This window comes from Pantherophis guttatus, chromosome 2, assembly GCF_059756535.1.
Source record: "Pantherophis guttatus breed Tessera chromosome 2, ASM5975653v1, whole genome shotgun sequence".
In the NCBI taxonomy this organism is placed as follows: Eukaryota; Metazoa; Chordata; class Lepidosauria; order Squamata; family Colubridae; genus Pantherophis; species Pantherophis guttatus.
The window spans coordinates 198,648,894-198,662,928 of record NC_142064.1 but is presented as its reverse complement, the minus strand read 5'-3'; the positions used below and the strand labels follow the sequence as shown (position 1 = coordinate 198,662,928).

The window sequence follows — 14,035 nt, the reverse complement described above, 5'->3', positions numbered from 1 at the left end:
TTCTATACCAGGCTCAATAATTGTTACAAGAAAAATTCTGATCTAAAATGCATTGTGATTTAACTATGTGATATTTATCTGATTCTAAAACATCATTGCTGTTAGTCAAATGCAGCTACATTATTTTGACCCTGCAGTTTTAATTCCAGTCCTGAATTAAATTTCTGATCAACGATCAAAAGTTAATTATCCATCTTTTTTTTTTTTACTTTACTTTATTTTGGATTTATATACCTACTCCCGAAGGACTCAGGGCGGTGAACAGCCAAAAAATAAAACACACATAATACAAAATTTAAAAACAACGTAAAAGCACATTAAATAATTTGGCCCGTACAGATTAAAACACCCCTATTGTTTTAAAACAAATTTAAAATTAACAATTAAAAGGAAGTTAGGCCAGGCCAGCCTGTTGAAATAAAATGGTCTTGAGGGCACGGTGGAAAGTACATAAATCCGGGATCCTCCGTATCTCCGGGGGGAGCTCGTTCCAAATGGCAGGTGCCCCCACAGAGAAGGCTCTTCCCCTGGGGGCCGCCAGTCAACAGTGTTTGACTGACGGCACCCTGAGGAGCCCCTCTCTATGGGAGCATACTGACCGGTGAGAGGCTACTGGTGGCAGAAGGCGGTCTCGTAAGTCCTAGGTCCTAAGCCACTGAGCGCTCTAAAGGTGGTAACCAAGACCTTGAAGCGCACCAGGAAGATCACCGGGAGCCAGTGCAGCTCGCGCAGGAGAGGTGTTACATGGGAACGCCACGTCGCTCCCAAAACCACCCGCGCGGCCGCATTCTGGACCAGTTGAGCCTCCGGGTGCTCCTCAAGGGGAGCCCCATGTAGAGAGCATTACAGTAGTCCAGGCGGGAAGTGACAAGGGCAGGAGTGACCGTGTGTAAGGAGTCCCAATCCAGAAAGGGACGCAACTGGCGGATCAGGCGAACCTGATAGAAAGTCCTCCTGGCCACAGCCGTCAAATGCTCTTCTAAAGACAGCCGTGAATCCAGGAGGACGCCCAAGTTGCGAGCCCTCTCCGTGGGGGCCAATGACTCGCCCCCAATAGTCAGTGATGGCACCAACTGACTATATTGGGATGCCAGAAACCACAGCCACTCGGTCTTGGATGGGTTGAGCCTGAGTCTGTTTCTCCCCATCCAGATCCGCATGGCCTCCAGGCACCGGGACATCACTTCAAGGGCATCATTGGGGTGGTCCGGGGTGGAGATGTACAGCTGAGTGTCATCAGCGTACTGATGGTACTTCACCCCGAAACCACGGATGATCTCACCCAGTGGCTTCACATAAATGTTGAACAGAAGGGGCGAGAGGACCGACCCCACATACAAGGCGCCTCGGGGTCGACCTCTGCCCCCCTGCCAATACAGACTGCAACCAGTCGGAGAGAAAGAAGGAGAACCACCGCAACACGGTGCCCCCCATCCCCAACTCTTCCAACCAGTGCAGCATGATACCATGGTTGATGGTATCAAAAGCTGCTGAGAGGTCTAATAGGACCAGGACAGAGGAACAACCCCTGTCCCAAGCCCTCCAAAGATCATCAACCAACTCGACCAATGCCGTTTCCGTGCTGTACCCAGGCCTGAAGCCCAACTGGAACAGATCTAGATAAACCGTCACATCCAGGTACTGGGGAAGCTGTTGCGCCACCACACTCTCAACAACCTTCACCACAAAGCGAAGGTTGGAGACTGGACGATAATTTGCTAACACTGCCGGGTCCAGGGAAGGCTTCTTGAGGAGAGGCCTCACCACCGCCTCTTTCAAGGCGGCGGGAAAGTCACCCTCACTCAATGAAGCATTAATAATCCCCTGGAGCCAGCCTCGTGTAACCTCCCGAGAAGTCAGCACCAACCAGGAGGGACACGGGTCCAATAAACATGTGGCCGCGCTCAGTCTACCCAGAATCCTGTCCACGTCTTCGGGAGTCACAGCGTCAAACTCTTCCCAGATAACATTCTCAAGACCTGCCTCCATCATCCCTCCTGAATCTACCCAGTCAAAGTCAAAGTCTTCCCGAATCTTAGCGATTTTGTCATACAGATACTGCACAAAGTCCTCGGCCCTGCCCTCCAAGGGGTCCTCCCGTGCTCCCAGGTGGAGCAGGGAGCGGGTCACCCTAAACAGGGCGGCCGGGCAATTATCTGATGACGCAATAAGAGCGGAAAAATAATTACGTTTTGCCACTTTTATCACCACTAGGTAGGTCTTAATATGAGACCTTACCAGTGTTTGGTCAGATTCAGAAAGGCTGGCCCTCCAATCTATGGTAACTCTCATGTCAATTGTATACTCTAATCAACTTATATATGTGTCTTTGCATGATGAATATAAACTATGGAGGCACATTTTATAATTTGTGATTTATTCAGCACAGATATAGAATAGAACTAAGAAGAATTGCATTTCACTGTAATATAGCAAATAAGCCATTTCGCAAATTGTCAGTGTAGATTGAAACATTGTCCAGCATATTAAACAATGGTTTAGTCAGTTCTCTATGTATCTTTGTAATTAATCTATAGTCAGTATCTATTATAAAATCGTCCTTACCTGTTAAATCGTGGGCGATTGAAGGAAAACTCGAAACAATGTAACTGTAACTCTTTTATTTAACTCCAGAAATAGCAATGGCAATTCAAACCCCGGGCAACCCTTTATATAGGAAGGGGCTGTCCCCGGCTGCAACCACTGACGTGCCTTCTAATTTCCCGCTCTCAGGACTAATTCCTGATTGGCTCATTTGAACTGTACTTGATATCTAACACTCCTCCCCCCTAGTTCAGTGTCCGCCCGTCCGGGGTCTCTATGCTACGTAGTCGCGTAAGTAGGCGGGTCGCTTGGAGGTTCGACCGGACCTGCGCAGTTCAGTCGTTCCGGTGCCTTCGGGTTGAGAGGTTGAGGTCCGCTGCTCCCTCTGTGTGGGCTCCGGAACTCTCTTGAACTCGGTCTCCGGCATGGATTCGCCTCCTTCTCCCACTTTACTTGGCTGTCCCCGCCGGCTCCTTTCGGCGCCTGTCGCCTCCTCCGTGGACTCAGGTACGTGCTCGCTGTTATCTTCTTCCGGGATGGTGTTAGGCATGTCCAGAACTGGCGTTTGTGTATTGGCCCGCTCTGGTACCGCTTGCGTGTCTTTTCCTTCCCCCTGGTTGTTGTGCTGGGTTTCCCTCTCGACTCTCGTTAATCTTCCCCTGAGCTGGTCGATGTGCCTTTTCCAGTGCTGGCCGTCTGTTGTCTGGACCCGGTAGGACAGGGGCCCCGTCACCTGGGTTATTGTTGCTGGTACCCAGAGTGAGTTTCCGCTCAGGTTTTTTGCGTAGACTCTGTCCCCTGGCTGGAACTCTCGGATTCTGCTCGTGGAGTCGGTTGGCTTCTCTGTGCTGTACTGCGGGTGCAGTCTGTCCAGAGGGGATCTCAGCTTACGGCCCATTAATAATTCTGCTGGGTGGGTCGTGGCGCTTGGTGTAATGTGCTGGATGGCTAATAGTTTATCTAATTTGGCCTGAATGTCCCCTGGGCCTAATCTCATAAGCGTCTCCTTTGTAGATCTCACCATCCGTTCCGCCAAACCGTTCGTCGAAGGTTTTTTGGGGGCCGATAAGGCGTGCCTTATTCCTTGGTCAGCGAGGAACATCTCGAAGGTGTTTGATGTGAACGGCGGCCCGTTGTCGGAGACTATGAGGTCGGGAATCCCATGTGTGGCGAATAGGCCTCTCAATACTTTAATCACTGTGTCTGCTGTGGTCGTCGACATGAGCACTACTTTGAGCCACTTTGAATATGCGTCCACGATGACTAGGAACGTATTCCCTTTGCACGGCCCTGCAAAGTCGATGTGCAATCTGGCCCATGGTGTTCCCGGGTTTTCCCAGTCGTGGACGGGGGCTGAGTTTGGTGCCGCCCTCGACTCTTGGCAGTTTGCGCAGGAGGACACCCACGTCTCAATTTCCTTGTCCATCCCGGGCCACCACACGTAGCTTCTGGCCAGGGTTTTCATCCTCACGATCCCCGGGTGCCCGTTGTGGAGTAATCTGAGTGTCTGTTGTCTTAGTGTGTTTGGAACAATGACTCTATCCCCCCACAACACGCACCCCCTTAGTCCTGACAGTTCATTTTGCCTCCGTTTGTATGGCAGGAACTCTGTGCTTATGTCTTTTTCCTCCGGCCACCCCTTCCAGATCCAATTTAAAATTCGCGCCAGTATTTTGTCCTTTGAGGTGGCCCTCGCGATGTCGGCTGCAGAAATTCGGGCTTCCTCCATCGTCTCGATTAGCAGGGTGGTCATCGCTGGCGCTGGATCCTCCCCCGTTTCTGGAAGTGGGCACCTGCTGAGGGCGTCTGCATGGTCGATTGATTTTCCTGGGTGGTGGAGCAGTGTGTAGTTGTAGGCCGCCAGAAACTCCACCCATCTTAGCATTCTGGGCGACAAAACGGGGGGTGTTGGTTTGTCCCCTGCTATGATGCCTAACAATGGCTTGTGGTCGGTTATTAGTTCAAAACTCCGACCGTAGAGATACTCATGGAACCTTTTTATTCCGGCTACTGCGGCTAACGCCTCTTTGTCCAATTGGCTATAGTTCCGTTCGGGTTTTGACAAAGTCCAGGAGAAAAATGCAATGGGGGCCTCTGTTCCGTTAGGCATCTTGTGGCTCAATACAGCTCCGATGCCGAAGGGGGATGCATCGCAAGTTAGTCTTATGGGTAATGTCCCGCTGTATTGCACTAAAACTCTGTCTGACGTTAAAAGGTTCTTTATGTCTTCGAACGCTTTCCTCTCTCGCTCCCCCCATTTCCATTCTGCCTTCCTGTCCAGTAGCCGGTGGAGTGGTTCAGCAGTGGTAGCTTTCTGCGGTAGGAAGATATTATAAAAGTTAAGCAACCCCAAAAATGCCTGCAGTTCGGTTTTATTTTTGGGGGGGTGCTTCCTTGATCGCTCTCAGCTTCCCGGGGGTGGCTCTAATTCCCGACTCATCTATCAAGTATCCCAGGAACTCGACCTGAGTCTCTGCTAGTTGGCACTTGTCCCTTTTAACTTTGAGTCCCACTTTCTGGAACCTTGTCAGCACCTCCCTCAGCCGCTGCTTCAATTGAGTCGTGTCCCTTGCTGATATTAATACATCGTCGAAATATGGGACGACTCCCTCGATTCCCTGTAGGAGTCGTTCCATCAGGCTTTGGAAAAGCCCGGGCGCTACGCTCACCCCAAATTGCAGTCTCTTACATTTGAATGTGCCCCTGTGTGTAACGATGGTTTGTGCTTCCGCGGTGGCTTCATCTACAGGCAGCTGCTGGTATGCTTGTGCTAAATCCAATTTTGCGAAGATTCTTCCCCTCCCCAAGGAATGCAAGAGGTGTTGGACTACTGGTACAGGGTATGCGCTTTGTTGGAGCGCCTTATTTAATGTACTTTTATAGTCTCCGCACAAGCGTACTGACCCGTCCGGTTTAATCGGTGTCACGATGGGGGTTTCCCATCTCGCGTGGTCTATTGGCTCTAACACTCCCTGCACGACCAGTTTATCTAATTGTTCGTCTATTTTTGGCCGTAGCGCAAAAGGGACTCTCCGGGGTTTGATTCGGATTGGGGCTACCTGGGGGTCTAAATTGAATGAGATTGGGGACCCTTTGTACTTGCCTAGCTCGTTGTTAAAGACCTCTGCGAACTCCCTCATCAGGTCGTCCTCCCAGGTGTCGTTTCCGATGTGATCGACGCCGGTGATGGCTAGCCCCAATGGCTCGAACCACTCCATGCCCAGCAGGCTGGGCCGGTCTCTGTCCACAATCGTGAGGGGTAACATGGCTTTGAATGTCTTGTAGGCTACGTTGAACTTGCCAATGCCTACCACAGGAATTCGGTTCCCTTGGTAGTCGATGAGGGTGAGGCGCTGTCGTTTGAGGTCGCGGGCTGTGATGTGTGGCAGGAGCTTCTTGATTGTTGTCCAGGATACCATTGATAGGCTGGATCCCGAGTCCACCTCCATTCTGCAGGGTCTCCCCTCGATCAAGACTGTTGCTGCCATCTTATTTGCCCTTCCCATGCTGGCATGGCCGATCACGATGGTTTGATGGGTCTCGCCTCGATCCGCCCGATGGTCATCGTTTCTTTGTCCTCGCCCAAACGGTTGTCTCTTCCCACTTGTCTGGAATTTTCTGTTGTTTGTTAGCGATCGGGGGGGTCTGGTCCTCCTTGAGGCTGGCTGGGATGCCCTGCAGACCCTCGCTATGTGCCCTTTCTTTTCGCATCTTTGGCAGATAGCATCCCGGAATCTGCATTCGGCTCTCGGGTGGTTCCCTTCGCATCCCGAGCACCAGGCCTCTCTCTTCCCCTGTTGTCTCTCCTTGCGATCGGCTCGGAGGTGATGGACTTCATCCTCCTCGTCCTCTTCCTCCGAACCCGATTCCACTCTTTCATAGTGCACGGCCGCCTCCTCCTTTACGGGCGGCCCGCTTTTCATTTTCTTCATAGCCGCCGCCGATTTTTGGGAAGCTTCGGTTGCGGATGCTTCTTCCAAGGCCTCCTTGAATGTAATTTGAGGCCGGGCCAGCAACCTACTCTGTAACGTGAGGTCCCTCAGTCCCAGTACTAGACGGTCCCTCATGGCCTCTTCTAGATTCAGGAAATCGCATGCGGCAGCTATTTCCCGCAAGGTCGCCACGAACGCACTGATTGTCTCTCCCTCTCTTTGGTCCCTCTGATAAAACTCATGCCTTCTTACCAGGGATGATGCTTGCGGTGCGTAGTGTGCCTTGAGTATTTCTTGCAACGTTGTCCAGGTCATGGTCTTCAGATCGGCTGGGGCGGCAAGCGCTTTTGCCATTTTAAACACTGCCGGGCCGCAATGGGTGAGGAAAAGGGCCCTCTTCCTCTGCTCTGATAAGCTCAGCAGATCGTTCGCCTCCATGAACATATAGAATCGCTCCATGTAAGCTTCCCAATCTTCCCTGGTTGGGTTGAATGGAGCGGGCGGTATGATTGCAGACATCACGATAGCCGATGATCTGACCGGTGTTTCGGTGGATCGGATGGGTGGCTGATGATTGCTTGGAGATTGATGTGCAGTCCTGTTCCTTCAGATCCCACCTTCGTCGCCAATGTTAAATCGTGGGCGATTGAAGGAAGACTCGAAACAATGTAACTGTAACTCTTTTATTTAACTCCAGAAACAGCAATGGCAATTCAAACCCCGGGCAACCCTTTATATAGGAAGGGGTTGTCCCTGGCTGCAACCACTGACGTGCCTTCTAATTTCCCGCTCTCAGGACTAATTCCTGATTGGCTCATTTGAACTGTACTTGATATCTAACATTACCCAGAGAGTGAAGGAGAATAAAATAGCTGCTTTAGCGCATACCATAATCAGTCCATTCAATCTCCTGGTTAAATGTTATGAATTAACTTAAAATCAGTTATCTATATAATATCATTTGCCACAGAGCAAGTAAATTTTCTGGTTCTACACATAACATGGATGAGCAATATCCAGAAGACTCTAGGTATATGCCTCTTTCTGTTATCTTGAAATCTGAAACACTTCTTTTTTTTCATAATCATATATTCTCTATTTTATCAGAAGGAGATGTTCTGGGGCAATTTGGTGTCAGTGAAGTTGATGGGAAATGGAAGGTTTTTTCTAAGAAGCCTCTGAACAGGGAAGAAACAGAAAAATACCTGCTCAAAGTCATGGTATCTGATGGAAAATTTCAAGCAGCCACAGAAGTGGAGATTTTAGTCCTTGATGTTAACGATAACAGCCCTGAATGCAAGCAGGTAATTGTAGATGTATGTAAAAGACTTCATTCTGAAATTATACAAACATGTATGCGCAGGCTGTATATTGATATGGTGCCAGAGTTGACCTGGACAACTCACAATTATGGAGCAATTATTTGAATAATTACACGTCTGCACGAATCTTCTATTAGTTGCTCATTTTGGAGGAGTCATGAATTATTATTACCTTGGAATAACATAATGTTGGATAGCATTAGGGTAGCAGGAAGGAGCCCATCCGTGACACTTCAGAGTTATTGGTTAACAAACAAATATATTGTGCACGTGGCTGAATATTAACCTTTTAACTTGGTAAAATAATTTTCTTCCTTTCCAGACACTGTACGAAGGGAAAGTTTCAGAGGATGCATCCCAAGGATTTTCTGTTCTTAAAGTGTTGGCTACAGATGTTGATGCCGGTAGCAATGGTCAGATCACTTACAGCCTTCATGGAGTTGGTGCTGAGGATTTTAGACTGGACTCTCATACAGGTAAAATTATTACATCCTTTTAAAGGAACAGTTTTGCTGTTCATACTCATTCCTTCACCACATATTAGAATTAATAATATAGTTTGCCCCTGTTTACTATAAAGCAGAGGTAGGCAGGCTTTTCGATGTTTCTTGAAGACTTCTTCAATTGAAATACTAAGACTTGTATTTCTCTCTTGATTGGCATAAATATGTCCTCATATTGCAAAATGTTGATAGGATTTTCTCTGGAAAAAGTATTTAATTTAGTGTAAAATATTATTCACTTCTCATGGAACAAAACTCACTGCAATAGTCTTGCCTGGTGTTTTCCTTCTTGTTCTTAGGATGCAAGAAGACTTTGCATTAAGAAATCAGGCTTCCTTGGGTACTGCCTTATAGAACTCCTATAAGACTTAAAATAGATTCATTCTTTATGTGAATGAGTATGCATGAGTATTTTTATTTATATTTTTGCAAAATAGTCTTATAAAAGATTAGCCCAAATCTGAAAAGTTATTATAATTTATTTAAATTTACTGGCCACCCAATTCCAGTGGAAAGATGAAGATTCCTTGACAGGGGTGGGCTTCAAAAATTTAAGCAAGGGGTTCTCTGCCCAGTTGCTGCCACACCCACTATGGCATGACCATAGTGGGAGTGGCCTAGTTGGCCTCCTGCACCATGGTGGGGGAGCGTTTTTGCCCTCCCCAGGCTCTGGAGGCCCTCTGGAAGTCTTCTGGAACTTCTGAAACTACCGTTCTGGAATGGTAGGCCCATTTTTCACCCTCAGCAAACCTCCATGCGTGCCCTGTACTTACCTGCATCCAAAACAGGCCACATGGGGACTCCTGGGAGGGGTTAGGTGGGGTGGGCAGGGCCAGCCAGGAGTGGGATTTGGGAGTTCTCCAAACTGCACAGAATCTTAGCTAGAAGTTCTCCTGAACCCCTGTGAACTCCCAGCAGCCCACCCCTGCTTAGATAACAATCCATAGAATATTATAGTTTTTAGATAATATAATTCTAAATTGTTCTGTGGTGTCCATGAACAGGGGAGTTAAAGATATATTTTTTTAACCTTTGGTAAGCATTTATATTTGCATCCTTTTTTCTATTTGCCTGGTTCTATTTCTTAAAATGTTTCAAATGTACAGTTGCATAGAAGGAATCTAATGGTACTGAAATCCTTGCATCAAATCTTTGTCTCCCAACTATACTTACTAGGAGAACTGACTACGTCTACATTATTGGACCATGAACTGAAATCAAAGTATCACCTTGTTATCAAGGCAACAGATGGAGGAGGGCGTTTTTGCCAGATGGAAATTACTGTGCATGTAGAGGATACAAATGACAATGCTCCCAGTTTCTATCCCAGTCATTGTGCTGTAGCCATATATGATAATACATCAGTAAAAACGCCCATTGCTGTTGTCTTTGCAAAGGATCCTGATGAAAGTAAGTCATTCCCAAATCCTAAGTCATGGCGGTTGTTTTCAATGCTTAAAAGAGATGGCATGTTCTTGTTTTTGAAGTTACCTGTTAACCTTTTCTCTTAAGTGAATAGACGGTGGGTCAGCTTGATAGATGCATCACAGATTTCCACATTGGTGACATCTTTATATGTAAACATAGTATTTTTTTAAATAAATAAGGATAGGAAAATAATAACAAGTTGTAGACCTGTTACGTAAGGGGAGGGGGAATTTATCAGGTGTTCGAGATATATTTTTCAGCATTCAATCAGGGTGGACATTTTATGTTGAATGTTAATGGTATATTTGTTATTTGTTCCACACGCTTTTTTCTTATTGTACTTTGTTCAGTTGTTTTTTTCTTTGTTTTTTGTTTCTAGTTGATGCGTTTTTTTTTCCTTTTTCTTTTGTATTTTAATTTTGGAGATAAATAAAAAAAAATTAAAAAATAAATCATGGCAGGTACTAATTTCCCTTCAGTCCATCCCACTTCTAAAAGAATAATTCCCGAATCAAATGAGTTCTTGCATGACGTTTCTCATTTGATATTTTCCAGGTCTCAATGGTGAGGTGAGATATCTCCTTGCTGAGTCAGCTAATGACCATTTTTCAATCGATGAGGTAACTGGTGTAATCCTTCTAGAGAAGCCTCTGAAGGAATCCCCTTCAGTTCTGGAGTTGACCGTATTGGCCAAGGACAGGGGGGTTCAGCAGTCCCTCTCTTCTTTTACAACTGTGACTGTCTCCATTGTGGATCTAAAAGAATATCTGCCAGTATTTCTCAGCACAGAATACTTAGTTGAGGTAATGGAGAATGTGGCTGTTGGGACAGAAGTTTTGAATCTATCTACCTTGACAAGAAGTACCGTTGCAAACACAGAGATTAGATATGAAATCACAAGCGGAAATGATCTCGGGAAGTTCAGGCTCCATTCAAGCACTGGTGAGTTCTTGGTTCAGCAAATAATCCAATTGTTTTCTTATAACAAGATTTATTTTATCCCTGATCTATTTCTTTACTCATTTAATTATGAACATAGAAAGATTTCAGTCAGAGAAAAAAATTAGAGAAATGTCAAACTTATTGTTCATTCCTTGCATTCACTTTTTAACGTTCCTACTCAAAACTCAATAAACGTTGAAATTTCTAGTTAAAAATATCGATTTATCTGAGACAAGTTGATGTGCCCATAAAGCAGCCCACATGGCAATCCTATTACCACTAGATGGCACCAATGACCATCAAGTTTTGGTTGCTTGTTTGTTTTAAATGGTTAAAAAAATTCAAAGTAGCCAATTTTCGTAAGAGTTTGGGCTGTTTTAATTTTGTGTTGTTGTTTTTAATTCTGCCTGTATTCGTAGGTATCCTGTACGTTAATGGAACTCTGGATTTTGAAGTTGCCCATGAATATTATTTAACCATTGAGGGTATAAGAAAAACTTCTACATCTTTCAGTGACATCACAATGGTTGTGATCAACGTCACAGACATAAATGATAACATGCCAGAATTTGGCCAAGATCTCTATATTGCCGACATCAGTGAGGATGCAGCCATTGGTGAAAAAGTGCTCACGGTGAGACATAATCACAATCAGGGTGGGCAGCATTCTGTGGGCTGCAAGCCACATTTAACAATGTTGCACACAGAGTTGCATACCTTTCATGTTTTTCTATCTGGGTTTTTGAGGGATGTTCAGGAAGACCTCCTGCTATTAAAAGTTACAATTATTCGTACTTTATAACTTGCAGTGTAGTTTGCATTATTTTTGCTCAAAATGACAGGAATCTACACTACTAATTGTTGCACCATTGATAACAGTGGAATCCAGGGAACCTGAAAAAAAGCTTCAGGGTCTGCTTGCCCAGGCAAATCTGTTCCTGACTAAAGTCATGCCAAATTGATGAAACATACATGATAACATTATGATGCAACTTTCAAGTGTTTATAGTTACTTTTATTGCAATACTGCAGGCAAGAGCCTAAGAGGCAGAGCTTGCGTCATGTCATCATAATATACATTTTGTCAATGCACTCCTACTCCCCTTACTCTGTAGTTCCTATGCCTGCATATGACTTTAGGTTGTCCAAGCCAGGCCTATGCTGTAGCTTCATTTCTCCTGCTCTCATTTTGTGTTTTGCTATCTTGGAAGGACTGTGAATTGGAGGATGCATAGAACAGTTGACTCCTATAAACAGAGACATGGGAAAGCAAAAACAGAATGGCATTGTTGAAGTCAAATTGGCTATCTCCAGTCTTTTCTATAGTCAGACCAGGCTACTAGAAACCACTTTGACATTAAAGGGAGGGAGGGAGTATTACATCTGCATTGAAAAACCAATCATTGATGGGATTTACATTAATAATCAATCCCAAAATTAATATCTTCTTTAAAAAATTGGAACTGGGATGGTCAATGGTACTGGGCCCAAAAAGAGGACTATATGTGCTTGTTGTTATTACTGCATTTTTATCCTTTTGACAGGTTTTAGCTAATGATAAGGATGGCTTGATGAACAATCACATTACATATTCTATTGTGGAAGGAAATCCATTAGGTCATTTCATGATTGATCCCAAAGCTGGAGAAATCTATACTGCCAAACACTTGGACAGAGAAGAAGTGAGTAACATGGTTCACTTTGATACTGAAAATAAAATCTCTGAGCCATATCTCCAAAAGACATGTTGCAAGAGAAATTCATAGTGCCCCTCTTCTGACATAAGAATCAAGAAAGACCTACTTGCCATTTTTTGACCTTAGAAAGATTCTAGATGCAGCTCTAAAATGATAGGAAGTGCTGTTCAGTGGGGCTGTGCAAACATATGAAAAAGATCCAAAGAATCTTTATAGTGGTCTCATACAGTTGATTCAAAAGCTGCTCACAGCTGCCTCTACATGTGAGTGTGTGGACAGCATATCCCAGCAATTTCTGCACATTGCAAAGAACCCTTTCAATTGCTTTGCACAGCCCTAATAAATGACAAGGAGTGATATTTGTTGTTGATAGACTCAGTCATGAGTTTACTGATTTAGTGCATTTCTTCTCCATTTGAGAAGTGCCTTGTGTGGAAAACAGAAAGAATCCATTATTGGAGTTGATCAATGAGTTATGGGTAGGAAACATGTCATGTAATAAATTGTCATTATTTGTCTGGTAGAATTTGAGGGGAGGTCAGAAAGAAACTAACCATCTGTATTAAGTACTAGAATACTTTATTTAATCATCTCTACTTGGTTAATATGTTGTTTCTCAAACTTGGCAACTTGGGGAAATCTGGGATTTGGAGTTCACAAATCTTAAAGTTGCCCAGTTTGAGAAACACTGGGTTAATGATTGTTGGAGTTATAAATCTTCCAAACATGTGTTATATTTTTTAGATATCCAGCTATTCTCTCAAAATCCAAGCCATGGACAATGGACAGACAGCTCTTTCCAGTGACACCATTGTACTCATTCATGTGTCTGATGTTAATGACAATCCACCTAGGTTTTTTCAGCTCAATTACAGTGTTGCAGTTCAGGTAAGGTAATCATTTACAGAGACCAAGCTTACCCAATTATCATATTTTTCGGAGTATAAGACATACCTTTTTCCCCTCTAAAAGGGGGTGAAAATTTAGGTGTGTCTTATACACTGAATGTAGCCCTGCCCACCCACTGGCCCCCACCCTTTGGCCTCTGCCTCGCAGCAGTTACCTCCTTGTAAGCAAACAGCAAGAAAAAACAGCTCCTTTCAGCTTCAGCACAGCCTAATTAGCACGTTGATTGGATCGGCCTTCTGACTCTCAGCTGATTTGCTCTCAGCTGTTTTGGGCAGGGCTCTGCTGCTTGCTGCAAAGAGGTAAATTGCTGGAGCAGATTTTTTTTTCCTTGTGCTAATCAAGCTATGCTGAAAATGAAAATGAAAGTAAAGTAAGCTGTTTGCTGTTTGCTGCAACGAGGCAAAATTGCTCAGAGGCAGAGGGAGATTTCTTTATCTTCTTTTCCTCACCAAAAAAAGAAGATGCGTCTTATACTCCGGTGCATCGTATACTCCGAAAAATATGGTAGTCTTTTACAGAGATAATCTTGAAAGTTGCCAAGTTAATCATAGGGTTGCCAAAGACCCAGAGATAGTAGAAACTTAATAGCAGTAAGAAATCATTCAGTTGCAATCCCATTAAGGTTTCATTCATTTAAAGGTTGCTACATATAACCATTGAATTACAGACAGGAATGTACACTTGTGATCAGCAGATATCTTATAGCAATAGTAGACAAATTACCATAGTCCCTTAACATTCAAATAAGTAAGAAATGT

At 44.8% G+C, this 14,035-nt stretch overlaps 1 protein-coding gene across 1 annotated transcript in view; it reads left to right on the top strand.

Moving 5' to 3' along the window:
• FAT2 (FAT atypical cadherin 2) overlaps positions 1 to 14,035 on the top strand; it is a 90,408-nt gene that overhangs the window by 57,343 nt on the left and 19,030 nt on the right. Inside the window, exons 11-17 of the mRNA XM_034402080.3 lie at positions 7,584 to 7,780; positions 8,121 to 8,274; positions 9,478 to 9,711; positions 10,285 to 10,671; positions 11,091 to 11,305; positions 12,216 to 12,353; positions 13,113 to 13,256. Coding sequence (XP_034257971.2) covers positions 7,584 to 7,780; positions 8,121 to 8,274; positions 9,478 to 9,711; positions 10,285 to 10,671; positions 11,091 to 11,305; positions 12,216 to 12,353; positions 13,113 to 13,256 — 1,469 coding nt within the window. The remainder of the gene's footprint in view (positions 1 to 7,583; positions 7,781 to 8,120; positions 8,275 to 9,477; positions 9,712 to 10,284; positions 10,672 to 11,090; positions 11,306 to 12,215; positions 12,354 to 13,112; positions 13,257 to 14,035) is intronic.